At 47.2% G+C, this 27,830-nt stretch overlaps 1 protein-coding gene across 2 annotated transcripts in view; it reads left to right on the top strand.

The window, feature by feature from the left end:
• Positions 1-27,830, top strand: part of SLC13A3 (solute carrier family 13 member 3) — a 34,118-nt gene that overhangs the window by 2,682 nt on the left and 3,606 nt on the right. Inside the window, exons 1-9 of one of the 2 annotated variants that reach the window (XM_075438432.1) lie at positions 3,033-3,183; positions 13,410-13,675; positions 14,039-14,202; positions 19,345-19,411; positions 20,133-20,318; positions 21,210-21,335; positions 23,687-23,782; positions 25,579-25,683; positions 26,698-26,795. In XM_075438432.1, coding sequence (XP_075294547.1) covers positions 3,073-3,183; positions 13,410-13,675; positions 14,039-14,202; positions 19,345-19,411; positions 20,133-20,318; positions 21,210-21,335; positions 23,687-23,782; positions 25,579-25,683; positions 26,698-26,795 — 1,219 coding nt within the window. In that variant the 5' untranslated portion in view covers positions 3,033-3,072. Of the gene's footprint in view, positions 1-3,032; positions 3,184-13,409; positions 13,676-14,038; positions 14,203-19,344; positions 19,412-20,132; positions 20,319-21,209; positions 21,336-23,686; positions 23,783-25,578; positions 25,684-26,697; positions 26,796-27,830 lie in introns of those variants that run through there. The other variant, XM_075438433.1, reaches the window with a different exon arrangement.

The raw sequence follows: 27,830 nt of genomic DNA, 5'->3' as shown, positions 1-27,830 counted from the left end.
ATGCTGTTACCATGACTTTTGGACAGTGGCTGCTCTGTGCTGGCGGTCACTGTGTGTATATGTAAAAACTGTGCATACAAGCTATATGGTGTAGTTTTTTTAAGGGAACTTTTTTTAGTCTAGGCCTTGATGTCTGCAGGAAATTGATATTTTCCAGTTTTGCAAGATGCAAAACACTGATAACCTTTTGCAACCCTCCTCTCCCATCAGTGCTGATAGGAAACCAAGTCAGTGCAATAAAAGCATAAAAGCTCATTTGTAACCCAGAGTTCACTTTGTGATGGTCACTGCAGATAAATAAATCCTCTCCCTGGCCCAAGCACAAGCTGGGTCCTGCAGCAGTCCTTTTGGGCACTACACAGCACCGCTTTCTTTTGCAAAAAACTAAACTGACTCGGTAAGTAATGGAGAGTAATGGCCCAGGAGTGGAGCGAGGTCTGAGCCCAGAGATGGCCGTGGAGCACAGGGAGGGCACAGTGAGGGCAGCTGCGGCTGCTGCTGGCACGAGAAACGGGCAGTAGAGACAGAGTTTACAAGGAAACAAATTAATTAGATGTTAATTCCCAGCTGAAGTCCTGGAAGGCCGAGTGAACCAGTGTGTAGCCCCCACACGATGTGCTCGGCTGGGAAGCGCTGGAGGCTGAGCCCAGCATCCGCCCTGCCGAGCTGAGAGGGGCCGGGTGGGATCGGAGAAGGGGCTGTCCAGGCAGGGACGTGACTCGTGTCTTGGAGGGGGAGTCTCCCCTCGCCCTCTGCACTGGCAGTAGTCTGTATCTTCAGAAGAGAAAGAACAGACTGTGGCATTGACAGCTTATTATTCTTTTGAAGCTTTTTTTAACTTGCAAGGCTGATTTTGAGAGAAAAAGCTTAGTAGAGCTCCTTTGGTCCAGCACGTGGCACACACTCATACATGTGCACCCAGTCTCTGGCTGATGGGTATGCTGGGTAAGCTGAACCTGTTCTAAGCAGTTGCGTTGTTTTGATGGCCTGAATTTTGCTTTCAGGTCTTCAGCTATCCGTCTGCCTGTTCTCTCTATCACGCACCACTACATGAGTGGTAAAGCACCTTGTGCTACCACAGCCTACCGTAGTGGCATTAAGGTAGCACAGACATCTCCTATTCCATTTTTTTATCGTGATAACTTTTTATTCATTTTGTTGAGCAGTTAGAGAAAAGCAAGATAAAAATCCCCGTGGCTTTCAGTCAGCTCTGTGCTTGCTTTTGGGCCCCAAGAGAAGGTGCATTTGCCAGCGGGGGTGGGTGGCCATGAGGCCCAGCGCCAGGCGGATGCCGGATCCTCGCTTTGCCAGCAGCTCCCAGCAGTGCCCGGCAAAAGCTTTTGTGTCCGTTCCGTGATTTGAAAAGAGCTGCGGTGGTGATGCCATCACGCTTTAGCCCCTGCCTGGGATAGCTGTGACGATCAACTGATTTGTTACTATTTATGCAAAATTATATATATGCTGTTAAGGAGAGGGAGGGGAGCAGAGGAGGTGGATCCAGACCCGGAGCAGAGTCCATTCAGACAGCGATACAGTCTGGTCTCTAATGCTGACTGCATCACCACGTTCTTCTCTAATTTCTTGTTCCCTCTGTGCCAGTGATTCATGGTTTTTAAAAGCTGGAGAGAGCTCTCCTCAGTGGGGTCTGCTTTTTTATCCAATGCATTTGACCCTAACTTCTTTGATGCTCTAGGAGCGACTTGGCTGGAGGTAGTAATTCTTCAGAGAGCTGTCTAGTTGTGAAAAGGGAAAGGTTTCTCTGCTGAATGTGTTTTTATACGTCTTACATATATATGGGGTCAACTCACCCAGGTTTTTAATATGTTTTAAGGCACTCAAAGGATGCTGGTGAAGTACTAAGTCAGGGTGTTATTTTGCTTTCCCTTTTTTCCCCTCACTACTCAGCTGCATTTAACCTCTGATTGCAAGAATCCAGGCGATGCAAAAAGCAGAGAAAATCCAGCCCCCTTGACTTTGATCTCTTGCTCAACTTGATAGCGCATCAGCTTGGTCTCCTGTGATGTGTGCTCCGTCTCCTGTGATGTGTGCCTCTCGCTTGGTCTCCCTGCAGTCGACGGAGACCGGCAACCTCCACAGCGCTCGCTGGGATTTGCCTTGGTCCGGGCGAGGGGATCCTGTGCTGCCCTGCGTGCTCTACCGTTGTCTTTCTGATGTCCCTAGTGCGGGGCAGAGCTGGCAGGAAAATCTGCCCTCAGAGCTGGAACTGGGCAGCTTTTGTGTGTTCTTTTGACTCATGATGGCAGCGTGGGCACACCCAGCTGTGTGGGTCTGGCCTGACTGTGTTGAGGGCAGCCAGGGCAGAGTCATATGCTTCTCGCTTGCTGGGGCTCACGCTTGTGCGAGCCAAGGCTTTGCCTCCTGCTTTACTGGTATTTCCCATGGCTCTGTCCCGCTCCGCACCGCTGGGCTTTTGTTTGGTTGTGTTCGCTTATTTTCAACGAAAAAAAAGTGTTTCACGTGGCATTGCAAACAACTGGTCAAACCTCTAGGTCACTGGTTAAACTGGATTGTCAAAAGCAATCACAGCTCCCTGTTGTTCTCATGCTTTTGAGTCTTTAATGATGTGCATTTGTGTACTGTTTCTGCCCGTGGAGGGGAAATGTTTGAGAGCTAAACCAGATATTTAAACTGCTGGGTTTGGGGGGTTTCCTCTGGCAGTCGCTTGTCCCCACCATGTCCGTGAGGCTGGAGGTGTTGAACCGGAGTTCCTGGCGCAGCCAGCCGCGGTCTTACGGCCTGCAGCGTACAGGCGGCCAAACCCGAACAGCTCTTGCTTTCCGAACCGGTTTCGAAACGTCTCCGCTGCCGAACCCCTCCGGCGGCCCGAGACGAGCGGCCGCAGCTGCAGGAAAACGGGGAGACGGGAGAGGGGGCGGCCGCAGCACGGGGGTCCGAGGGGCTGAGGGGCGGGGCGATACAGCGGGGCCCCGCCCAGGGGGCGGAGTGATGTAGCGGGGCCCCTCCCAGCGGGCGGCTCGGGCCAGCCCCGCCCCGCTCCTGCGCGGCGGGATAAAACGGGGCCGCGGGGCGGGCGCGGGATGGCGGCGCGGGATGGCGGCGCTGGGGGCGCTGGTGAAGAAGGCGTGGAGCGTGCGGCGGTTCGTGGTGCTGCTGTGCGCGCCGCTGGCGCTGGTGCCCGTGCTGCTCAGCCTGCCCCCCAAGGTACCCGCGCCCGGGGGGGCACGCAGCGGGGGCGTGGGTGGCGGCCACCGGCCGGGGCTGCCACCCGGGGTCGCAGGCTGGGGACACGGGGCGGGGGCACCGAGGAGCGCACACTGAGCGGAGGCACCAGCTGGGGCCGTGGGCCGGGAGCACGAAGTGAGGACGCTGGCTCGGGGCGTGGACCGAGTGTGTGGGTCCGCGTCCCGGGCTGGGGGCGTGCGCCCGGGCCGTAGCCCCGCTGCTCTGTCCCGCCTTGGGGCTCACGCCTTGCCTCAGCCCCAGCAGTATCTGACCCTCACCAGAGTCACCCTGCTACCTGCCAGGGTTTCCCCCCGAGGGAGGGGACCGCTAAAGCCTGCAGTCTGCCACAGCTCGTCGCCCTTCCGTGGCCACATGAGTGGGAATGGAGGGGGCATGCTGGAGTTATCTGAATTTTTTAGGGAGAAGAAGGAATAGATAGCGTGAAAAGTATTTACATTGCTTACGTAGAAATTGGGAGGTGTAAGGAACCTTCAGGTTCAGAATCAGCTTGAACTAAGCAGCACTAACCAGTACTTCTCACTGATACCTGCCTGCCTCATTGCAGTTTGTGTCTGTGGCGCTCTAAAGGTAGCTGGGGAAGCTGAGGCAAGGCAGGTCCATAGCCAGCATCACCCATGGCCAGGATCACCCAGCGAGGTGTTTGTAGAGCTGGGGTGGAAGGCAAGTGCCCAGGGCTCAGACTGCCTGGGGTTGCTGCCCCATCTCCTTTGCTGAGGGAATCGCACTGGGTAGAGGTGCAGGCAAGGAGAGAGGGATGCTGCGGAGCTGGAGGTGGCTGTGCAGCGGGGTGCGCGCTGCGGGGCTGCGAAATGCAGGGGCCACCTGTGCCGCTGCGGGCAATTCTCGGGGGGGACCTTTGGGGCTCTGTCTGAAAAGGCTTTGCGAGTGAGCTATTTGTGGCGTACTGTAGACGTGGAACAGACTGGTCTCCTGGTAAGGTCTGGGCTTTGCCGTGTGCGTTAGGCTGCACGTTAAGCAATCTGTGGGAAAACTTTGGAGACTGGCGGATTTTTGCAACTGTCCCATGTACACAGCTCTTGAGCACCAGGAGCCGCTGAGCCTCGTGTGGAAGTCCGTGGGAGAGTGAAGTCACTGAGAAATTTTGTGCCATTGACTTCAGTATGGGCAGGATTTCACTCTTACATTCTGACTCAGACTCATTTGAGAATGACTTTGTTTACATCAGAAAATAAGTGATGTTCAGTACTTAAGGATTACAGAATGATTCAGATACTGTAAGGACACGAAAGTGCGTTTACCTCTGCCTATATAGTGCCCGTCAGGTGCAATGTTCATGTTCAAGGTAGCAAAATAAATCTCTTAATAAAAATAAAAATAGTGACCATTGCTTTATTTAATGACCCCATATGTTAAAAGAGAAAATTCATTGGATTTAATCTTCTTTTTTTCCATTTTGCATTATTGGGTGAGTTCTTAATAGGAATATACTGCATGTCTGCCTTGAAGAGCAGAAAGCACATTGCACAACAGGTACTTAATTCTGTTGCAGATTTGTAAGTAGATGATTATATTTGTACATTCACTTATGGTAGCTGAACAAGTGACTTAAATTACTTCTAATAGTATCTTGTTTGACTTTGGTACTTGTAAAATCACGAGATATGGTTAGAGGGTGAGGAGACTCACTGTATGCTCAGCTCAAGCTTGCGCCTGAAGCGTGCAGTGGTTAATTATGGGACTAAATCACAGATGAACCTGGAGCTGCACTGTGGGAAAGCCTTCGATCCAGATGCTCTATGTCCTCGTAGAAGTGCATACTGTGACACAGGCTGGGTAAAGATTTGGGTGTTCAGGAAAGGGATTTTCTCCACATGTACAGAAGGGGAAAAAAAGTTTCTGCTTGCCTAACGGTGCTGTTCACACCCACTCCACTCTTGCAGTGTGCTGGCAGCATGCTCCTGGGTGCCACCCTCGGAGGACCTCGTGCACAGTCTGGTCTCATCAACGCTGTTGTATTTAAGAAAAAGTAGTGATGGGAAAGTGGAAGTGTTTGCAGCAGGGAGGGCGAAGGGACACCTGTGGGTGGGGAAGGAGAGGCCCTGGCAGAGTTGACTGCCTGCTCGCCGTAGCGATCTGTTCTTCGTGTTCCATGGGTGCTAAATGCGTTACAGTTGGTGGCAGTGAGACTGACCAGTACCTGCACTGGTTGCTGTCAAAACTCTGATGCTCCTGTGGCTGTTAACCAGTGCAGGGTTTCAAGCATTCCCAACTGTTGCTTCACCAAGTTCTCCCTGGGTCTGGCGTAGGGCTGAACCTGTAGCTGTGAGCTACCATACAAAATTATATCTGTTCATGTTCAGGGGTCAGTGATTCATCTATGGTTTCAACATAAAATTCTCTCACTTGTTCAGCAGGAAAGGAAACTTGCTGTTCCATCAACAAGGGATTAAGTTCTGACGTGTGGAGCTTGCTTGAACTGCCCTCTGCAGCCCGAGCCGCAGGGGGCTGCAGGAGTGGGAGGCAGCAGGTTGTCCTTTTAACTGTGGTGTAAAACACTAAGGGGGGGAAGAGATGAGGGCTCAGCAGGCAGGGGATCTGATGGTGGTGGTGGAGTTTGGAAGTTATCCTGGTGGGTGATGGAAAATGTGTGCCCTCAGCTGCACTGCTTGGGTTGGATAGTTTATCCTAAAAAGGGACTTGAGTCCAGCCTCGCGCTCCCCTGGGCAGCCAGGTCACAAGAGCTGCCTCGAGCATTCAGCAAGCTCCATCTCGGAAGGAATTCAACTGACTGGGCTGCTGCCGGTGTTACTGGGAGGTTGTCGCAGGCAGGGCACCGATGGAGAGCAGGCTGGGACAGCAGGAGCTGCTGCATGTGCTGCAGTCATTGTAGCGACCTTGATGCTACCGAGTATTTGCCCATCTGGAGCATGGGAGAGCTGGATGGGCTGGAGAGCCTGGTGTTCCTGCTGGGATGGTTGGTGTGCTACCCTGCAGGGTGTTACAGGAACTGGTAGGAGATGAGAAGCAGTAAGGCTCAGCCCTCGCTAGGCTAAGGATGAGGTTTGCCTTGTAAGAAGGTGTCTTACAGGCACCTCTGCAGTGCTTTCCTGCTCTGGGGATGCTAAAATCTGTTCCCGCATCATCTCAGCATTTACCTTCTCCCCACTGGGATGCTCAGCAATTTTAATCTCCCAAGGGACGGGAGCCATAAAGAGCCACCTGAGCTTTGGCTTCAAGGGCAGCATTTCACTTGCATCTGGAGACCAAGGAGTCATGACCTAAAGTTGATGGAACAGAGAACCACAAATAGGATGTGTCTTCTTAGATTAATGTGTACTTCTGAGTGACACCCTGTGGTCCAGGTGCAATGGGTTTTCCAGTGAAACCTGCACCTAGGTGACATCTCCCTGGAGAATTTTCTCACATTTCCATGTGAGAAAAGTCATCCATCAAGTCTGGCCTTCCTTGTTGCTGATGAATTCCAGCATCCATACCTGCAAGTTGCTATTAAAGCTCTCATCAGCTGTCACCCTGTGGTGGTTCTTCTCCCAATCTCTGTGTGTGTCCCTTCAGAGGGACAACATCAGGGCTGGCACTGGTGCTGACATTGCATCGATACCCTTTGTTCTTATTTGGTGCCCTGTGTAGGTTGCAGTTGTGGAGAGGGAGACTTGCATCAGTGGTTTTGTTTGCAATCTCTGTTCTCTTAAACAGAGAAATGAAATTTCTGCTTGTGGGTGGGTTTGCTGAGACCTCAGGGTGTGCTCCCCAAACCGTGGCTGGAACAGCGACTTGTGTCCATCACACAAAACAGCAGAAGGAAATGTTCTGTGTGGAGCCGCTTCCCAGGAGCCAGTTCTCCGCACAGGGGTCTGCGTGTCACCTCCTGCTCCGGGTGCTGCTGAAACGGCTGAATATTTGTGCCATGAGTGGAAGTGCCTGCGACCCCCCTGCTCAGAAGGCTGTGAATGATTGCAAAGAGCCCGGGCAGGGCAGGAGGGGCTGGAGGAACTGTTCTGCTGGAAGGGGCATGGGGGACACTTTTAATGAGCTGTGCAAAGAGCTTGTTCCAACAGCTCCTAATGAACTCAATGTCTACGGCCGCTTGGCTTCATAACAGCTGAGACAGCCAAATCTGCTCAAAGGAGCTCTGAGCAGGCAAATAGGGCCCGGTGCCTTCAGAAAACAGACTTGACTTCCTCAGTGGCCATAGAGCAATTTAAAATTAACTTGGATGTAATGAGTCCTCCTGATTAGAACAAGGAGATTTCAAGAACTTCCAGAAGAAAAATGACATTGCCTGTACTTGAAAACAAAGAACATGAACAAAGGCATTGCAGGGAAAGGGGGTGATGCATATGTAGGCAAGTGGGGTGGTGGGCTGGGAGCAGGGTGTCCGGGGAGCTGGATCCTTGGCTAGAGAGCATGGCAGGGGCATGGGCGGGCAAAGAGGTAGCAGTGAGGAGAGCAACCTGGCAGGTGAAATAAGTGATTGTAGCCTGATTACACATTTCATGCACAAAGACCATCCCTGCTGTGTATGTTCTTGGTGATTTAGAAAGGCCAGTTTCACAAAACTGGAAGCAATGGTCAGTTCAAAGAGATGAGAGGAAGAACTTCTGTGGGGAAAGACGGGTGATAACTGGAAGTAGGGTGACTACTCTACCATATGCACTGTGAGCTTCAGTCTGGAGAGAGAACATGCCTGGTGAAGAGAAGGCTGGCGCAGGAGGATGTAAAAGCAGCAATACTTGGGGGGAAGAGAGAAGCTGACAAGAGTCAATATTGATTTGTAGCTAAGAACCGTCGAAAACATGAAAAGGAATGTGAAAGAACTGAGGAAGAAATCCCTGTGGGCACGGTGTTGAGGGTGATGAGTGGTGTTTCAAGTGGGTGGCACAAAAGGAACCTGACCCATGGTATTCTGTTGCCAGATGGACAACACAGAAAAAGCTGTATTCAATGAGCCAGTTTTGTTCTGTACTCCGGAAAGCTCTAGTAGTACAGTCCTGTATCATAAGAAGCTGTCTGATAATGAAATATTTTTATTGTGACAGTAACTAAAAGGAAATTAAAATCCTTGCACCCAACCCTGGCTACTTTAAAATCTATAGGTTTAGGCAACTTCTGTACAAAAATGTTATAAAAGCTGCCTGAGAAGTTTTGTGAACCAATGAACTGGGTGCATTTCTGCAAGCCCCAGGGCAGACGGGGGTCACCAGGAACGTTAGCCACAGGTCAGGATGATCTGGAGTCCCTCTTGGAGAGCAGGTTCCAAAAAAGGGCTTGAGATGCAATATAATTAGCTGAACACTGCTACTAAACTGGCTACCCACAGCCAAGAGGGTTAATGTGACATTTATGTGTATGGACGTGTTAAAGTTGAGCAAAAGCAGTGAGGATCTGTCTGGCTGCTATTTGCTGAGCGTCCTTCCAGTCTGGCTTCCACAGCTCAGAAATGGCTTTGGCAAGTTGGCAAAGTCTCAGAATGACTAAAGGACTGGAAAACAGGCCGTGTGATGAAAGGCTGTGGGAGCTTAAACTATTTCTTTCAAAGAATAAAAAGGCAAGGAGTAACTTGATCACTACCTTGAAGGTGCATCCGTCACAAGCGGAGTTTGGGTAAGGGTAGTGCAGGCTAAGGTGTAAAGGAGGAGCATATAAGAAGATACAGAGGGTTGAAGCTGGCAGGTTCAGATTATCACAACATAATTTTTACAGTGAGGTTAATAATAGGAGCAGCTTATTAAACTTGTGGTGGGTTCATCATCACTGAAAATGTTTCTTTTTCTTATCAAATGTGGTGGATCTGTCTTGAAAATAAAACCAAACCCTGATGCCAAACTGAAGATTCAAAAGGGGAGTCCTGTAAACATCACACAGGGTGTCAAATCATCACACTGTGCTGTTTTAGCTTCATGGTCCATGAAGGTTTGAAGATGTAGGATCTCTTGCTGCCTCCAAGAGAAGGTGTGAGCCTCAGACCTCTGAGCCAGGGAAGATTGTCTCCAAGGTGCTCATTTCATTTTTGTCGTTAGTTTCCTATGTGATCTTGGTCAATTTACCCACTTTATCTGAGCTTTCCAAACTAGAGAAAATGATTCTGTTTTTCTACCAACTACAAAATACTTCAAGAAGTTTAAATAAGAGTGTTTAATAATCTTTATATCTTTCTAGCGTAACTCCAGAGCAAAATATCTTCCCTGAAGCTCTTCCACCTTGTGCCCCTGTGTTACTGGCCCTTTTCTATCCACTCTGCAAATACCCAGTGGGAGCAAAACAACTCTGCTGGCAGGAAGGCTGGTAAACAGGGCTTGGGTTATGTCCAGATTACATAATGTTTGCAGGAGCTGGGTTAGTAGAAATCCGATTCTCATATCCATCACCCTGGTGAACAGGCAGTGGGAGTGGGATGGCCAGTAGCACAGTCAATGTGAGAACAGTTTGTGAGCGAGATACTAAAAGCCACTGGTACTTTTTTGTACTGAGTAGTTCTGAGTGTTGCAGATAGGATGTTCCTTTGTGATGGTAGTAGGATAAAAGAGCTTGGAAAGCTCCAGTTCCAGCTAAAATATCTCTTGGTATTGGGATTGAGGTCCTGGAGGAGCGCTCTCAGCTGTCTGCCACTCGTTTGCCTGGTCATAGGACGGAAGGGTGATGGGGAGAGCCTGTGATGAGGTGGCGAGGCTGGGATGATCATGTAAGGTGCAAAGGTTGATGGACAAAAGCCAAAGCTTGGTGGTGCCTTTGGCACCTTTGGGTACGAGTGCTGGGTCTGTCTGGTGGGGAAGCTGTATGCACGGGGCAGGCAGCTCTGGGCTGATAGAGAACAAGGTCCAGCTGAAGCCTCTGATGTCCCCTTTCAGGTTGGCACTGAGGACTGGTGGTTAGTCCATGCCTGTGCCTTGGTGTTATGCCTGGGCAACTGGTTTGCCTTATCTGACCCATGTTTCCTGCCAGCACCTCCGTTCCCTGGGACACCTCATCTGCCCTACCAGGAGACCTCCTGCTCCCTCTTGCCCATGGGAGACTACCCTATGGCTTGCCTTCCTCTGCCGTAGCTCAGCAGGTCCCCCACTGTGGAAAATCCCTGGTGCTTTCAGTGCAGCAAAGACAGGGTCTGTGTCTGGAGGGGCAGAGGTCATTCCCAAGGCTCTTGAGCAACAGGAAGGCGAGCAGCTGCAGTCCAGAGCCACCGAGCACTTCCCTGGAAATCATTAAATGGTTATAAAATTAACCCAATCACAAGACCCATTTTAAAGTTTTTATGCGCTACCATTTTTCCCCCCTGAACTTTGATAGATTAATTTTGAAGAAAAATAAAAACAAAGCTGCCAGGAGGTGAGAGAAGTAGAAAGGAGTCCAACAGTGACACAGCAGAGGGATCGAAGGATAAGGGTCATGTGGGGGTGATGGTGCTGCATGCAACTGCGTGGGCATCTCCCTCAAAGACTGTTCTTCTGACATTTGTTAGCATTTATTGTTCGCATACTAACCAAACTTGCTGGGTACTGGGAGCATTAATTAATTAACTAACATTTGCAATATATCTTGAAATGAAAAACATTTCAGTTTTATACAGAATTTGGTTCAGTTCCATTAATGGCTTTAAATTTTTTTTTATTCTGGGGTGTGCTTGCTCCAAATCTAAGCTGTTCTGAAGTGGTCTTGTTCCTTTTTTGTTCAAGAATGGTCCTATCTTAAGTGAAAAACTTATTTAATATAGGTGCAATTTTTGGGATAGAATAATTTAGACAAACAATACTACAGCTTTCTTTTTCAGGTGGTTTGCTGTTGACCCATATAGGTTTCAAAATTTTGGAAAACCTTCCATACAGCAGTTCTTTCTGCCCTGTTTCAGTTTTACCCTTTGGCTTTTGATCTTGCAATGAAGACAAGTTATTAGATTCGTGCTGTGTTTCATTGCAGTGTTTTCCAGAACGTTTTCCATACACCAGAGAATAAATATCCCTTACTTATAATCAGTTTTCTAAATTGTACTTCATCTGTTTCATCAAGTCAATTAAAGCCTTCACTGATACGCTCTTTTATCAAGGTGTTGTTAAATGTTTTCGGTTACTCTACCCCTGTAAGAGGCAAAGTGTCTTTATTTTGAAGTTGACTTTTGTGCAACTTTCCTTGCGGAAAACTGAAGAATATTTTGCCAGTAGGAGAAAAAAAAGTATTTATATGGCCTTTAGAGATCAAATGGAAAAGGGCTTAATGAGAGCAAAGCTATTTATTTGGTGTATAAAAAGATCCAGAGTAGAGAGAATTTATCAGTTGCCACAGGAATGAAATCACTCACCTAGTGCGCAAGCATTTTAAAACATGATTCTTTATTTTTGCAGAATTTAGCACTGTCAGGTTTGTTGCTCTGGTCCTTCTGGTTTGGAGGGGGTGAAGCCATGGGGAGGTCCTGGGAGCTGCCAGGTGCCAGGGCTGAGCCCTGGGAACGTAAAGGGTTTACTTTACAGAATCTTGTATTTCGTTGTACTAGGATCTAAAATTAGGACTGCAAATGCTCTTTAAATTCAGATCTTGGGAACTTTACATGAGGTGTTGGCTCCACTGTGGTTAATGTATTAAAAAAATCAAAGCAAATTCCTCTCAGTTCTGCAATATTTGTGTTTCCACATGCACCGAAACACTGGAGCTTTACTAGCAGAACTGCTTGGGAAACACAAAGCTTGAGTGCTAAAAGCAAATCGGAAATTCTGTCATTCCTGCCACTTTTCAAACACTCACGACAGATGTATTGAATGATAAGTCCGTATTAGCTTCAATTCACTCAGCTTTATGCACCTTGCAGGGTGTTGGGGTAGATTCTGCTCTGTGGCTTTCTCAATAACCGTGGTTATTTTTTTATCCTCAGTTTGTGGATGTGCTGCTGGGCTGGTGTCTGCTCTGGGAGCTTGGGGATGACCACACTCAGCTCAGGCCTGGAGGAAATTTTTCGCAGGTGGCCGGGCAAGTTGTGGCTCTGCCGTACCTGCTCTGGTGCCTTGCTGCATGCTCAAACGTTGAGCTGAGAGCGTGTCATCTCCAAAACATGTCTCTACAGAGTTCCCAGCCCACGCTATTCCCGAACCCCCCATGCCAGGGAGCAGAGCCGTCATCTCTCTCGCAAAATCCCCAGCAAGCCCAGCCCCGGGTGCCAGGGAGGAAGGTCTATGCGGAGGGATAGAGGTGCCTTTGAGTAACAATTCAACCTGTTCAACAAGCTGGAAAAGAGTGGTAAAATAAATAGCTCTGTGGCTTCCAAATGACTCCTGGCTGTTATTTATAGCGCTGCGGGCACTCTGCCCCACAGTTTCTGACAATATCCCTGTTCAGCCTGGCTGTGCCCAAACCCAGCTCCACACTGGGCTCCCCGCTGCCTCCCCGGGGCTCTCCCCTCCTGAGCTTGGAGCCATTCTCCTGACTTCTTTCCGTCGCTTGTTATTTTGGCCAGGGCTGTCATGACAAATGGCTTTGGTCTAGTTTGCGCCTCCTGGGCGGATGAATGAATTCATGGCGCGGGGGCACTGGGTTTCTGCCAGCCTTGGCTGAGGCCGGGGCGATGCTGGACATGGGCAAGTGCCCTGCCCTCAGGAAGCGGCGTGACACCAGGGCGCTTGATTTACTGGTTTCCGTAGGGGCTGGGATGGGTTACTGTCGAGTGGTTTCTCACAGATCTCTCGGAGAACTCTGATCCAAGAAAAGAAACCTTTCTGTGTGCCTCCTATTGCAAATGTGGGGTCTGGATACATCAGTCTCAAAGCTGGTTTTCCATAGATATGCAAAGCATGATCTGTGGAAGTCGGAGAGAAAGCACAAACATTAAGTGTAGCAGCATCAGCTGTTGGTACGCTGAAGGCTGTTAGTGGCATTGCTCTAGCAGCAATGCTCGCTGAGGATTAGCACCCTAATTCAATGGGGATGGACACTTCCTCCTCTCCAGAGCTGTGGTTGATACCCTAGGGCACTGCTGCCCTGCCGCACATAGGGAGCTCAGACAGTCAAGGAGAATTTGGGTTTTGCTGTGGTGTCAGAGGATCAGTGTAAGTCCTGAATGCCTACACAATATAGGGAGGAAGGTGTTGCACTTGATGGACATGATCTGGGAGAAATACGGTATCCTTGAAGGAGTAATTTGTGCACTTTCTTGTCTACATGGCTCCAGATGAAAAGACATCTCTGTAATGCCACATGCCTTACCTTTCCTCTTTCCTCCTTTGCAGGAAGGAAGATGTCTCTATGTGATCCTGCTGATGGCCCTGTATTGGTGCACGGAGGCTCTGCCCTTGGCTGTGACGGCTCTGCTGCCCATCGTACTCTTTCCCTTCCTGGGGATCCTCCCATCTAACAAAGTTTGCCCACAATACTTTTTAGACACCAATTTCCTCTTCCTCAGTGGTTTAATCATGGCCTCGGCCATTGAGGAGTGGAATTTACACCGCAGGATTGCGCTCCGGGTCCTCATATTGGTGGGAGTCCAGCCAGCCAGGTGACTACGGGAGCAGGGGATCTCCATGGGGGACGTGAGCTGCAGGCGCTTGGGAACCGGCTCTGCTGTGGTGGGCTGTGATGCAAATGTCTCCCACACCAGGGAGCTGCCCACATCCCCTTTTCTCCAGCTTACTGAGTTTATTCAGCTGTTTGCCTTTGCTTGGAGGCCAGCAGAGTGTGAGGAGAATGGTTTGGTTCAGTGCCTTTTTTGCGCTTCATCCCATTACAGAATAGTCACAGAAGTCCTTTTTGCTATTAGTTTTGTTATCCCTGAACATGAGCTTTTCTTCCTATAGCTATAATATATCAGAGAGCTTTGCAATCTGAAGATATTCAGCTTTTCCTTTTTTCTCTCTTCCAGACTAATTTTAGGGATGATGTTGACAACGTCTTTCCTGTCCATGTGGTTAAGTAATACTGCCTCCACTGCTATGATGCTGCCAATTGCAAATGCAATTTTAAAAAGCCTCTTTGGGGAGAAAGACACATCTAAGGATATGAACAGGGAAAATGAAGAAAACCAAGGTAATTGAGACAAGACAGTAGTATAAGCCAGCTGAGGTCTGTCCTGTTGACATCAAATATGCCCCATTTTTATTGACTTCACTGCCACAAGTACCAGGTTTCTTAGCTGCGACTTGGTCTCAGTGCTGGTCCCATTTTAATATATACTCGATTACCGCGGTAGAAAAGTATTGGCATAAAACTCCCTCGTATCCTGCCCCTCATCTCATGCAGGAGGCAATGCTTATGAGTTGGAAAAACCAAGAAGTGATACCGAGCCAACCTGTTCCATAAACCTGCTGCTGGCAGAGGTGAAAGCCCAACTGTGTGGGCATGGTGGTGGTGGGATGCGTAGGGATGCCTCGCTGCAGGGTAGCCGGAGCCAGGGAGGGCCCCGGAGTGCTATGTGATGGGGCGTTGCTGCAGGGACAGGCCAGGGACCGGCCAGGCAGCGAGAGCAGGGCCGGGGCAGCGGCCCCTCCGTGGCAGCGTGCAGAGCTGCTATGTGCTTGGGGACAGGTGGGTTCTCATCTGTGTTTTGCTGTTGCTTCTCCCATGAAGCTGGAGACTGAGCTAGGTGAGAAAAGGAGGGCTGGCAGGTTAAACACCAATTTATAAAGTTCTCTGTGGTTTCCCAGCTTGATGCTGCTGCTCGGTGTTGTTCCTGAGCAGGTCGTGGGCAGGCTGGGCCAGGGGTGTGCAGTCAGAGGTCTTCCTCCAGCTTCACAGGTCATTTGCCAGGAGTTTGGGCTTCTGGCAGACAGTGGCGAGAAACAGCAAAAGAGAAAGGAAGTCATGAAGTCCCCTTCGCAGCTACTGCTGATAGTTGGAGCAGTAGCCACAGCTTCTCTTTCTTGTGATAATTAGTAATTCTTCTGCCCCTGTGATTTAAAGGCAATGGCTTTTTGGTTCCCAATGAGTCCCCATAAGAAGACTCAAGCATGTGCATAATCTAATGAAAATATAATTAATCATTCATCATTAATGTCTAACAGTCATAAGTTAATTTCACTCCAGGTTGCTTTATCACATTTGCTTCATGAATTTTTGACTGTTCACATCTATTAAAAAAAAACCCACTGACCTTCTTGCTGTAATTTCTTATTCTATAGAAGCATTGTGTTTTGTCAGTGTGCTTTTAACCTTCTGAAATGATTTGACTGTGTAGTTGTGACTGTAAATACAGTAGCATTTGGGAACACGTAAAATCAAGACCCTCGTTGTCCTAGACATTGGCAAGCACAAAATTAGCGTTCTTGGCTCACAACGCTTGCAGTGGTGAGAGAAGCCAGAAAAGGCAAAGGGAGAGGCATGCAAGTAGAAGAATGAACAAAGTGGTGCTTTGCAAGTATCATGTGTGGTGTGATGATCTGTTTTTCTTTTGAGGTAGAGACTTATAAAAGTAACAAATACAAGCAAAGGTGGAGTTATCTGTAAAATGTACAACATCAAAATACAGGTTTTCTTGTAGACTTCTTATTTGAACTTTAATGTCCCAAGGTAATGTCATCCTTTTCTGTAATCCCTCTGAATGGCTGAGAATAACTGAGTTCCTTGAAGGAAGCCCTAAACCTGAAGTCAGTCAAAAGCGATGAATCTGATGTTACAGCTAGGAGCAGAGATGTGAAGGTGAGCTTTCTGCAGGGTGTTCCTGTCTGTCGGGTGTTACCTGCAGTCAGGGATGGTTGCACATCTCCGATGGGGTGGTTGCAGCTAGTTTTTCAGAAAAAGGTATACTCATATCATAGTTTACTTTGTTTTTCTGGTCTAAATGAAGTAGAATCTGTATGCCAAAAAAGACAGGCAGATTTATTTGTGAAGGGCACTGTATGTGGAAGCAAACTTTTACAATGGTTTATGATATTCAGCCTGGAGAAGGCTCGGGGGTGACCTTAGAGCAGCCTGCCAGTGCCTGAAGGGGCCTGCAGGAAGGATGGAGAGGGACTTTCCACAAAATTGTGTAGTGATAGGACAAGGGGGAATGGCTGAAAACTAAAAGAGGGCAGATTTAGATTAGATATTAGGAAGAAATTCTTCACCGTGAGGGTGATGAAACACTGGAACAGGTTGCCCAGAGAAGCTGTGGATGCCCCCTCCCTGGAAGTGTTCAAGGCCAGGTTGGATGGAGCTCTGAGCACCCTGGTTTAGTGAAAGGTGTCCCTGCTCATGGCAGGGGGGTTGGAACCAGATGAGCTTTAAGGTCCCTTCCAACCCAAACCATTCTATGATTCAATAAGCTCAGTTTGCAAATCTGCTTGGATATGCTTCAATAACACTGTAGTAGTGTCCAGGAGGCTAAAAAATACTTGGGTGGCTAAAAAAAATTAAAAATATATTAAAGAACATGCAGCACGTAAAAGCATTTGATTTTCTGAAGAAATCTCGACAAGTGTATGAGAGCAGCTTTGTGAAGGGCTTTGCTTACACACGCAGGGCCAGAAATACAGTGATGTCTCTGCTCAGTTGGTCGCGCTTTTTGCTGATCAGAGACCCTCAAGGGTGCAATCACTTATGTCCATGCGGAACCATGTGGGCAGCACGTTACATATAATGACCATGCTTGTGTCGTTGATAGCTGCAGTTTGCTGTAGTGTTTTATTCGTTTTGACGTCATTGGCTACTGATGTAAGAATGTAGTTAGATGAGCTTTGGTGGCTGAGGTCCCAGCTGGCTCTGGGTGATCAAAGCAGGGTTATAAACTGAACACCAACAGGCCTTTTTCAGCTTCCAGAATTTTTCTTTTGGAAGTGGATTATAAATTCCCTACAATTCTGTCTGACATCTCCAGTGATAGGTGTATGACAACCTGGAAACCACTGTGCTAGTGAGCCTGACCATCTCTCCTGCTCTCTGCTTACTAACCCATTACTGGCAATATTTCATTTCTCTTAGCTGCTTCAGTATCTCCAGGTAAAAACCATGAGGAAATATTTCTATCCTTTTTTTTTTTCCTACATAGAGGATATCTTCTGCAAATTCAAGATAAACTGCACTCAGTGCTTGAGGTGTTTCATTGGATCGCAGACCTGGAAGGGATGTGTCTAAAGGGGCAGGTGGGAAATGTGTGTTTTTGGACACTGCTGCCTGGTTTGGTGGCCTAACCCCAGCCATGCTGCCTGCACCCCTTGGTGGGTGGAAATACTGCTTCTCAGGCCTTTTCAACTTCTTAGAAACAATAAAAATGTCATTAAAGCCAAACTTTTCTAGGACAAACCTTTCTGCCTCTAAGATATACAATGTATTTGGGTGAAATGGCGACTGAATCCTTCTCATACTGCTCCATGAGAGCCGTGTGCAGCCAGATCCTACCTCAGTGGACTTTGGCCTCTTCTGACTTAGGACCTTAAACAATTTTAAACTCCTTTTCACAAGTTTCATAGGAAAAGTTTGCTCTGCAGCAACTCTGGCTTTCCTTTGCATAGTTGCCTTTTGCAGGTCTTCTTTGAGAGGTAACTCACAGGCAGTCCTGGCAAGATGGGGTGGGAGTTTGGGCTTAGCAGGGAAAAAATTTGAAAAATGTTAAGAGGTGGAATGAAATATGTCTCTTTGCAGAGCCAGCACTAGGCCTGAGTGGGACAGCAGTGGTAAGAGGCTTTGGGCTAAATGTGTTGGGGGATTAAGAGTCAACTATGAGTTAATGTTCGTCCTTCTAATTACATCCCTCCATCACGGCATCGTTGGGATGAAAGCTCAGCATGTGTGTGTCCAAACCAATTAACTCCAATTCGGTAAATTAGCGATGTGTAAAACATGACTTTGCAAAATTCGTTGGTTCACTGAGCTGGAATGAGCTCCATGTCCAGCACGTGCGTGAGTCCTGAGACTTTGACCACTGGCCTTTCTCCATGCACTGCGCTTAGTCTCCAGTGTGTGTGTATGGGTAGGAGAAGATCATGGTTCAGACTGAGGACAGGTCCAAGGAAATTTGGGGACTGATGGGGTGGCAGTGGCAGCAAATGGGTTCTGCATGCTGTGGTCTGCAGAGCCTAGGGAGGTGCAGGGACACCGGCTTCTGGACCTGAAAAAGTACAAAGAGCCCTAGGAAAGGCAGCAGAGCCAGCAGTGATGGGGAACGGCCACCTGGGCTGAAGGTGGATAGAAATCCGAAGTGCTCCAGTCCTGAGGAGGACTAGGGAAAATAGGGTTTAATGGTACACCTCTACTCCCAACCTCAGCAGGTCAAGCCATGAGCCAGAACTACAACTACCACAAGCCATAGTATGAGATCTATTAAAAAAGAGCAATTATATTGTGTTTCTATCTTGTGATTTCTCCCATATGTATGCGTGTGGTAGGGTGTTGTGCACCTCTCAGTTTACTGCCAAAGACAACACTGGTCGTTCTAGTCAAAATATACCTTTCCCCAAGTGCTCCCGAGTCCTGCTTGTGTTCCCTGTGTGGTGAAGGAGGACAGTGAGGCAGAGCCTTTGTGAAATATGCCGGAGGGTCCCTGGGAATTGGGTATGCAACAGATTCCCCAGTGGGGTGGCCCTGAACTTGTGCTGGGGATTGGTTTCTCAGCCTGCGAGGTATGTCATTTGTAGAGGGGATGATAGGCTTGAGAATGGTCCTCGTGGTTGGGGTGGATTTCAGAGGACCTGGTACGAAGCCAAATTCCCAAACGTGCCCCATTCTGGTCTTTAAAGAGTGAATTACAGCTTTATGGTGACTTTGTGCTAGGTGTCTGCAGGGGGTAAAATTGTCATCCCTTGGGAACAGAGTTCTGTGGCAGGGAGTGCTCCTGCTGTGCCTTGGGGAACATGCCTTACAGATGCATCAGGTCCAACAGTTTTTCTTCCTATGAATAAGCTACGGTTACCCCCCAGAAAACCCCACCCCAAACCCATGACTTGATAAGGGACAACCTGAAACTCTTGGTCATATTAGAGGATCCCAGCATCCAGCCAGTGGCAGTAGTAAAATGACCAAGCACCTCTGGGTGTTGGAGGAGATGCTGGATGCTGTGATGGGACCGGAGCGGTCGCAGGAGACCGGCTCGTTCATCCCTGCTGGGCGCTCCTGTCCCCGTGGTGTGAGCTCAGTCTTCATTTGCACAGGCCCTCTTCTGTAAATGGCAGTTGTTTCCTCCATCCCTCTGTTTGGTTCAAGGAGAATTTTCTAGATGCTTTAAACTGTTTTAAAGTCCTAATCTTTCTTTTTCAGCATCTTTACAGCAGAATAAACTTTACACTGTACCAACTGAGATGCAGTTTCTGGCAAGTACTGAGGAGTAAGTTAACTATAAAGTTCATATTAGAGAGTTGAGAGAGAGAATCATCCCCTGAGCTAGACCAAGTTTTAGGAATTTGAAATTCAATCATTAAAATGTTTTGATTATACTGAACATCCCAGTCACTAGCAGTTTGATGATAGAAACCCTTCTCTGTGTGTCCAGCATCCGGCTGCATGTCTGAATCATTGCAGAGATTTTCCAGCCACTCTGAAATGGTAGCCAGAGGTGTCTCCTGCTGGGGAACCGTGCCTTGGGTTTCTCAGGAGCATCAAACATGTGAAGCCAGTGATGTAAAACCCACCAGGACTTACACCCTGGTGATGGTTCTGCTTTGATAACAATGATGGGAAGGAAGCATCTTTTCAGGAATGAGTGTTTCTTTCCCCTCGGTGCTATCAATTTTTTTTTTTTTTCTTTTAACAGTCCTCTGGACTTAGTACTAAGCATTGCAAGTTGCTGAGGCGCTGGGCAAGGCATGTGCACCCTCAGCACCCATCCATAGGAGCTGAGGGTGCTCTGCCCTCTGCAAGGCTGCTGGTCCTGTGTGGCAGTTAACTGAGCAGACCCCTCTGTTGCACTGAGCTGCTTAGGCATCCTTGAGGGCAGTGTTAGCTTGGATTTTAAAAACTGGGAATTTTCCTTCTGTCAAGGCTCTGAAGTGGTTGCGCTGTATTCAAACCAGGGCTTTCACCGGATTCTCTTTTGGACTATTTTAAAGCAAAGACCTGACGGAGGAGAAGGAGGTTACCAGCGATGCTCTCTCAGACTTAAAGAAGGAGGAGGAATACAAAACAAATATATGGAAAGGTTTCCTCATCTCAATCCCTTATGCGGCCAGCATTGGAGGTACCGCAACGCTGACGGGAACTGCACCAAACCTCATCCTTCTGGGACAGCTGAAGAGGTATGGGAGGCCGTCCTGGAGAACCCTGTAAATCCTGGAAAACAGAGACTCTGTCCCAGTGGGAAATTGCCCTCTGTGCTGAGAATTAGTTTGGAAAATTCATGCCCTCACAGAAAATTTTGGGAATCTTTGTGAGCAGATGAAAGCAGAATGGTTGCATCAGCCTTAGCTGTAATAAGAAGTTTCCAGCATACCCAGCCAGGCTGTCAGCCAAACCGATGCATGTGTGCTTCATCTTACTGCTGCTCTTAATTCCATTGAATTTAATGGGACTTGACCACACAGTTACAATTAATCCAGTAACTGTTTTGATGAAACAAGCTGTGTAGTGTTTTGTGACCAATTATATCTACTGCTGTATGGCAGAAGAGAAAATAAGGAGCCCACTACTTCTGGCCTGTTTTCTTAGTCATAAAAGGTGGCTCCTGTGTGCATAGGAGCAGAGGTTTATGCCATCCTAAGTGCCCACAGGCATTTCTTTGCTGGCCTCTACAAGTCATGTGTTCAGGCTCTCGTAGGCGTATGCAGCATCCCTACGAGGTTCGTGTTCAGACTCCCCAGCAGGTATTGTGGCAGGGTTTAAAGGTGGGTGTTCAGGAGCATCATTGCTTGAAAGCATCAGCCGCCTGGAGAGAGATGTTCAGCTCTCCCCATGGAGGCTGGGCTGGGTGGGCTGTGGGTGGCAGGGTGGCTGGGGGGGTTGTCCCAGCACAACACTCCCCAAATCTTCTTGTGCCAAGATAACTCCAAATGCACACAGAGGAATAATTTTTAAATGCACACTGGCAAGTTTGTGGGACATTTTGCTGCTGATTTCAGATGTTTGTTTATCCTTAATTTGAAGGCTTTTTTTCTCTTCTTGCATTAACTTGATTCTTCCCATTTGCTTAGTTATTTTCCAGAATGTGATGTGGTGAACTTCGGTTCTTGGTTTATGTTTGCATTTCCTTTAATGCTGATTTTCCTTGTCCTGGGATGGCTATGGATCTCCATCCTGTATGGAGGAATTAACCTGAGGTACGTTTACATTCACTATACATATATGTAGTCTAGTTATACCAGCATTGTGAAATACACATTCATCACAGTTCCCTTCCTAAATCTACTGATATCACCCAGGATCATCTCATGGATGGTGCAGGGTTTCCTAACCATCTTCAGGATGCTCATGCTATAACAAGTCATCTATTTTTAAGAAGCTGATATGCAGCAGGAGGGTTTTAAAGATATCTCATAGCTACATATGCTTTATCTAACTGAAATACATTCCCGCAGAGAAAGCATATTACATATTCATTCAGTTAAATGTACAGTTTTTAAAGGTTGTTTCACTGCCTGACCTGGGCCTGTGGAGGTCAATGACAGATTTTCCCTGACAGAAGGGAAAGCTGGATCAAACTTCGAAGACCAGCATGAAATCTTCGTTCCCTTGGAATTGGTAGCAAAAATCTCCTACAACGTGAAAGAGCCAGGATTTGTTCCTGGGGTAGAAACTTGGGTTTGGAACAGATTACTTAGCAACAGGGCTTCATTTTACAACAATGTGTTAATCTGTAACTGAGAATAACATGGTTCTCTGGTAAATCTTTGCTGGATACATGCAACCCTTAGTGTATACTGCTTAAAACGATTGCAGCGTTGCCGTGCTGGTTCTTTTGGAGCCTTTTTTTCCCCCTCCGTATGTGACAGTAACAAACTCACAGTCTTGCTTCCTCCAGGGACCATACAGAATTTCTAATATTTAGAAAAGTCTTTAATTGTTATTTTGAGTTTAAAATACAAACAGAGGGGGGCAGGGGGAAGAGAACAGGTGTCCAAATATTTACATTGTCTCAGAGACAGGAAAAAATCAATGGGAAAGTTTCAGTCCAGAAAATGCCAAACGCTGGTCCTTGAATTGCTCGTGGGGCTTGGCGGAAGGCTCCACGTGCTGCCGTGGGATGCTCTGCCGGCTCACCACCACTGAGACCTGCACTGCTCTGCATCGCATGCCCGGGGCCTGTGCGATGCCCTGAATTCCTGTGTCCTACAGTGAGGGTTGGGGCACAGCCCTGGATGATCAGGTGAGGGAAGAGGTAGCTGTGCTGGCCAAAGCCCCTGGCAAAATGCAGAATTGCTCTTGTGCTTGGAGAACGTGATGCTTCTTGTTTTGTTTGGCTCATCTCTGTCAGCACAAAGCTGGGCTTTATTGGGATAGCTGGGCCAGTGTGGATACCAGTATTCCCCAGTGGCGAGGTGCCTCGGAAGAGGCGTAGCAAAGCCGCACAAGTACAGCCGAGTGTCTGCAGGGGTCTGTTGGGCTGCTTGGGCTGTCACGGCTCAGGGATAATGGCTGGACTTTCTATGTGGGGAAGTCCTTGGTGTCTGCAGCATAGTGCAGGCAGTTGGACTTTGCTGCAATTGCAAGTTGGCTTTGCTTGAATCCAAAAGACATTAAAAGGCTTACGTATAGGCTGGCAGAGCTGAGATGATGCTGCCATTGAGAACACCTACCCTAAAAAATGAGAAATTAAAGGCCCAAGTATATCTGAGATTCAGGAATTTCTGAATGATCAACCATTCATCCACGTAGAAGATCCAGCCACGATATCCCTTTGCGATGGTGAACTAAGAAAGCACAGGTGCCGCAGGGCTGGATGAATGCATCTGATGCAGAAAGTTGGGGTTTTTAGGTTTAATCAAGGTCACAGGCAGGGTTAGAAACCAGGTTCAGCAGCATGGGATGTGATGGGAGATGAAGTGCAGGATATGAATATATTATGTGTATGCACATACTACAAAGGATCAAAGTGTGTGTGGTCAGCATGGCCGGGCTAAGAGGCTTAGCCAGGAGCACATTAACATTCCTGGCCCGTTAGAAATTCCTCACATTTTTATTGATCCTCAGGAGCATCCTGGGATCACCCAGGAAATTGCAAATGACTTGAGAAGTGAAGGGAGATATTCACTTTCCATGTAACTCTCTTTCTAGTTGCTCTGCCCAAGTAGATATCTGCTAGAGATGAGGGAATCCTGCAATGCTGGGACTTTCTTTTGGCAATCACAGCCCATGCTGGAGGAGACAGTTCAGAGTATAAACAAGAGGAAACTTCCCAACATCTGCAGGGTCTCCTTTGTATGAATGCAGAGAGAAAGGATATATAAAATAGGGCCTTATTGGCTATATCTGCACCAGAAACCTTCGTCATCAGTCTTCATGATCTGAAGATAATGCAAACTGAGCCAGCAGAGATGTGCAGCTCTTTGAAATCTGCAGAGCAGGCACTGGAGGAGTGCATTGTGTGCCTGTGTTGCAGTAGTAAATGCAGTATTTGTTATGTGTCAGTTATGTTAGAGGCATGTAAAGATATAACCGTGTTTCTTGGCAGGGGCTGGAGATCAAAAAAGTCAAATATAAGAGTGGATGCAGAAGCCCGAGCCAGAGAAGTGATAAAGGAGGACTATCAGAAACTGGGTCCAATACAGTGAGTCATAAAGTTGGGACGGATATGAAAAATCAAGTGGGTTGGGAATGTCCTGCCTTAAGAGTGGACAACTGGGGGGAATAGAGTTTTTTAGAAGAAAATGGAATAGATGTTTCCACTCAGAGTGTTTCTAACCTGCTGAAGTTTGCTTTTTGAGTGCTCCAGCCTCTCCACCTTCACTAACAGCAATAATTGCAAATAGCAGCTTGTACTCAAATCTTCTCAAGAGCAAAATTCATATTATAGAGTGAATTCATGCTGGTTTTTTTAGTTACTGTTTGTAATTTTTCTGCTCCAGGGACAAAAACAATCATGTGTGTGTTATGTACTAACCAACACAGGCTGAATTTTAAAGGTTTGTGTGTACCTGTTGTGCGGAGCAGGAAGCATTTGCTGAGAAGGCTGATGAATCGTATGATAGATATGAATGACATGGATTGTAGATAGACTTTAAGAAAGCCTAATAGCTGCTCAAAGAAAGAGTATGAAAAGAAGTCTGATCCATGTCATGGAATACAAGATTTTTTTCTGAATAATTCCTCCAAATGTATTAGTTGAAGAAAGAACAAGACTCTTTTAGCTTCTTATTGTAGTTTCCCAAAGGTCTTGTCTTCTGGAAAAAGCTTGGTGCAGATTGCAAGGATGGGGATCATATTTTGGAGAAAGGAACCAGCAGAAAGAAGCATGAGTTTTAGACTTACAAGAAATACCAAAAAAGGAGGAAGCAGGAAAAACTGAGTGTTTCCAAGAATCAGACCCTAGGTACAGCCAACCAGTCACTGATATTCTGGGCAACCAGGGCTAGTGAAGATTTTTGAAAGTGTAGGTCTTAACCTTAAATGGTCTGTGTTTTTCCATCTGTAAAATAAGATTTTCATACTCATGGCAATGCTGTGAAGATTCAACGATGTTTGTGTCACGCTGTCGACATTGTAATTATTGCTGTTGTGTGGAAAGTGGAGTGGTTCTTCAAAGACACTTGTCTGTGCCTGTGCTGTAAATGAGAGAAATTGGTTTAGTTGTTCCATTCGGTACATTATCGAGCAGCCTGCAAAATGTCTCTGAAAGAATCAAAGTCCCACTTTGAGGTCTAGAAGTGAGGAAGTCCATTAAGCTGTACTCTACCAATTTGATTAGTAACCCCATAACTTAAAATCAATGCAAGAAGCCTCTGCCCAATGGTTTAAATGCCCTTCCCTGTGCTCAGAGAGATTTTAAACAGTGTTTTGAGGCATTGTCTTGGTTAAATCTTGACTTCACTAGAGTCAAGCCTGATACTTAGCAAATGGTATTGCCATTTACCCTGCTGTTTGTCGTATATCTAAGGGATACTGCTTAGGTTTTGACCTTCAAGTTTGTTCCTGCTGTCTCCATACACTTTGAGTCTCAGCCATCCTTTTACATTGCTTGAACAGGAGCAAAGCCATCCCAGCTGACCATGCCTTAGGGACATCCCCAAGGGCAGCGGTGAGAGGAATGACCATGAGAAGCTGCTTGGCCCTTCCTCTCTGCCACAGCCAGAGGGTCAACCTTGCATACACCTGTTGTGACATCTGGTCTGGCATTCCTGATGCCCATCTGCTCTCCGTAATGTCTTTCAGTGAGAGATAATTGCTGGCGAATATCAATATTTGCAAATAGATTTACAATCTATTCCAATGTTTCACTGTAGTTATTTTTAGAAAACCAGTCTAACTTCTCACCCAAGCTGCTGCAGCCTGAGCTCAGTACTTGTCCTAGCTTGGATCCACCCCTTTAGCACGTCAGCTTTTTAACCACAATTCTTTTCATTTTAGGTTTGCAGAACAGGCAATTTTCTTCTTCTTCTGTGTGTTTGCAATCATGCTTTTCTCCAGGGATCCCAAATTCATTCCAGGTTGGGCAAGCTTGTTTGCACCAGGGTAAGATTTTATTTTCATTCCACTGTCAAATTTTTCAATAGCATTTTCAAGACATGGAGATTCCTAGGTTTCTGGTTGCAGTGATGACTCTATTACTCAGGTTTTCTGGAATAAATTAAACTGAGCTTCAAGTAGCAGAGCCAGCTTTATTGTTTCTGTCTCCCAGAGGAGGTACATGAAGCCCGGTGAGAAGTTGGCATGTGTCTATCTGAGGCCATCCATAGGGTTTGAATGTTTGGAACGCTGTTTATAGGTACATTTACAGTGAAATACTGAGTTCTTCATGCAATTGACTGATTTCACTTGAGGTCTGGAGACTGAAGAGAGATGGCAGGAGCTCACCCCTTGTGCTATCCTGTCTGTTTGGCAAGTTACTGTCTCCTGTGACATCCATACCTCAGGAAGACGAATGGATATAGCTGTTGGGGAATGCTAAAGCTCAGAGAGGGTGTTATTTCTTAACAGAAGATATCTTGATAGTTTGTTGTTCTTTTTTCATAAAGCCCTAGCTTAATAAATGATTCCTGAATACAACAAAACAGTTATGGACTTTTCCCTCAGCAGTTAATAGCTCCTTACAATCAAAAACATGTTTAAGCTCTCTGTTGGATGAAGCCTGCCTTTCACCTTAGAACCTGAGCATTTTGCAAAGAGCCCATATAAATAAGATGGTCTGGGCTCTGCCTCTCTTCCTCCCTGCAACGAGCTGGGGAAGGTTGTCCTCATAACCCCTCATGGACTGACCATGACTCCACAAGCAGAACAGCCAGAGCTTCAGTGTGGTGGGGATTAGATCTTGGTTTTTACCTTTGCAGGGCAGTTTTTCTAGGGGATTCAAAGCCCGTCTTAGAAATGTAGCTCAACAGGGAATTAAAAAGAAAAGAAATGTGAACAAGGAACATTGTTCAGACCTGATGGAAACTTGTAATCTTCTTTGGTAAATCCCTGTTCTCATAAACTGTGTAATTCTGTGGGCTTTTTCTTCTTATCAGTGTTTCTGCTGCTTTTGGACAGGTTTATCTCGGATGCGGTTACAGGAATCACCATTGTGATTATACTGTTCTTCTTCCCTTCGCAAAAACCTTCCTTCAGGTGGTGGTTTGACTTGAAAGGTGAGTAGGAGACCCTCCGGGCAGGGACTCTGCGCTTGCCTGTGCTCTAACAGCACAGGCATGGAGCAAAAGCCAAGACTATCCCACCTTGGACCTGCACCAGCCCACAGCAGCTGCGCTGGCAGTCTGGAGCAGCGTGGTTTGAAGGTGCAATTTGATCATGTAGAGTGTTTTTTTTTCTGAAGTGCCAGTAGAGGTTCAGCAGTCACTGCCCTACTGCCGATTGCAGGAATGACTCAGTTGCTCATGTAGCTGTGAGAGATGATGCCCTAGAAGGTTGAAGTGAACTGAAATCAGTGCTGGTTTACCATAGCAGACTGATTGTGAAACAGGGGTTTGGTTGCGGACTCCCAAACAGGTCCTGTCCCTCAGAGGGAAACATGAACCTCTGAAAGGGCAGAGCTGGGCGGGTTGTCCATACTCAAAAATAGGGGCCCTTCCTCAGTTCCCAGAATGATTTAGAACTTAAACTCCTAAAGCCCAAATGCTCCAGCAGGTTTTGGTAACAGGTGTCTTTTGAGATCTTGGGTCTGTCCCCTTGAGTAGCAATGAGATATAAATTTTAATTCATAAGTCACTTGGAAAAAGAGATGGTCTTAATGTGGAGATACAGCTGCTGAAGGCCCTTTGTGGATGGTGCAGCACTGCATGGGGTCTGTGGGCACAAAATGCCGGCTGCTCTGAGTCAGGCACATTTGTTGTGTTGTCCATATGCAGGAAGACGTTTAATCAGGCCTCCTCTGGATAAAATATGCGTGTCCTTGTTCAACAGAAAATTACAGTCCCATTAGTGCATCCTTCCATATGACAGAGCTCACTTCATCATGTATTAAGAGATGGCCTTTAGGGGAGATGAGCTCTTTGCTATAAAATTCACCGGCTGTTGAATGGCAAGTGGAAAATTAGTAACATCATAATTCAAATGGTAGAAAATTTCCTCCTTCCATGGACTCCCATCTGTTGAGGACAATGTTTATATCTGTTACAGAGAGAAAATGAGCCTGATATTAAATGTTCCCTCAAGAAAACCTCAAA

The sequence above is a fragment of the Opisthocomus hoazin genome, chromosome 18, assembly GCF_030867145.1.
Source record: "Opisthocomus hoazin isolate bOpiHoa1 chromosome 18, bOpiHoa1.hap1, whole genome shotgun sequence".
Taxonomy (NCBI): domain Eukaryota; kingdom Metazoa; phylum Chordata; class Aves; order Opisthocomiformes; family Opisthocomidae; genus Opisthocomus; species Opisthocomus hoazin.
Note: the sequence above shows the minus strand (reverse complement) of the source record. Positions and strands in the feature narration are given on the sequence as shown.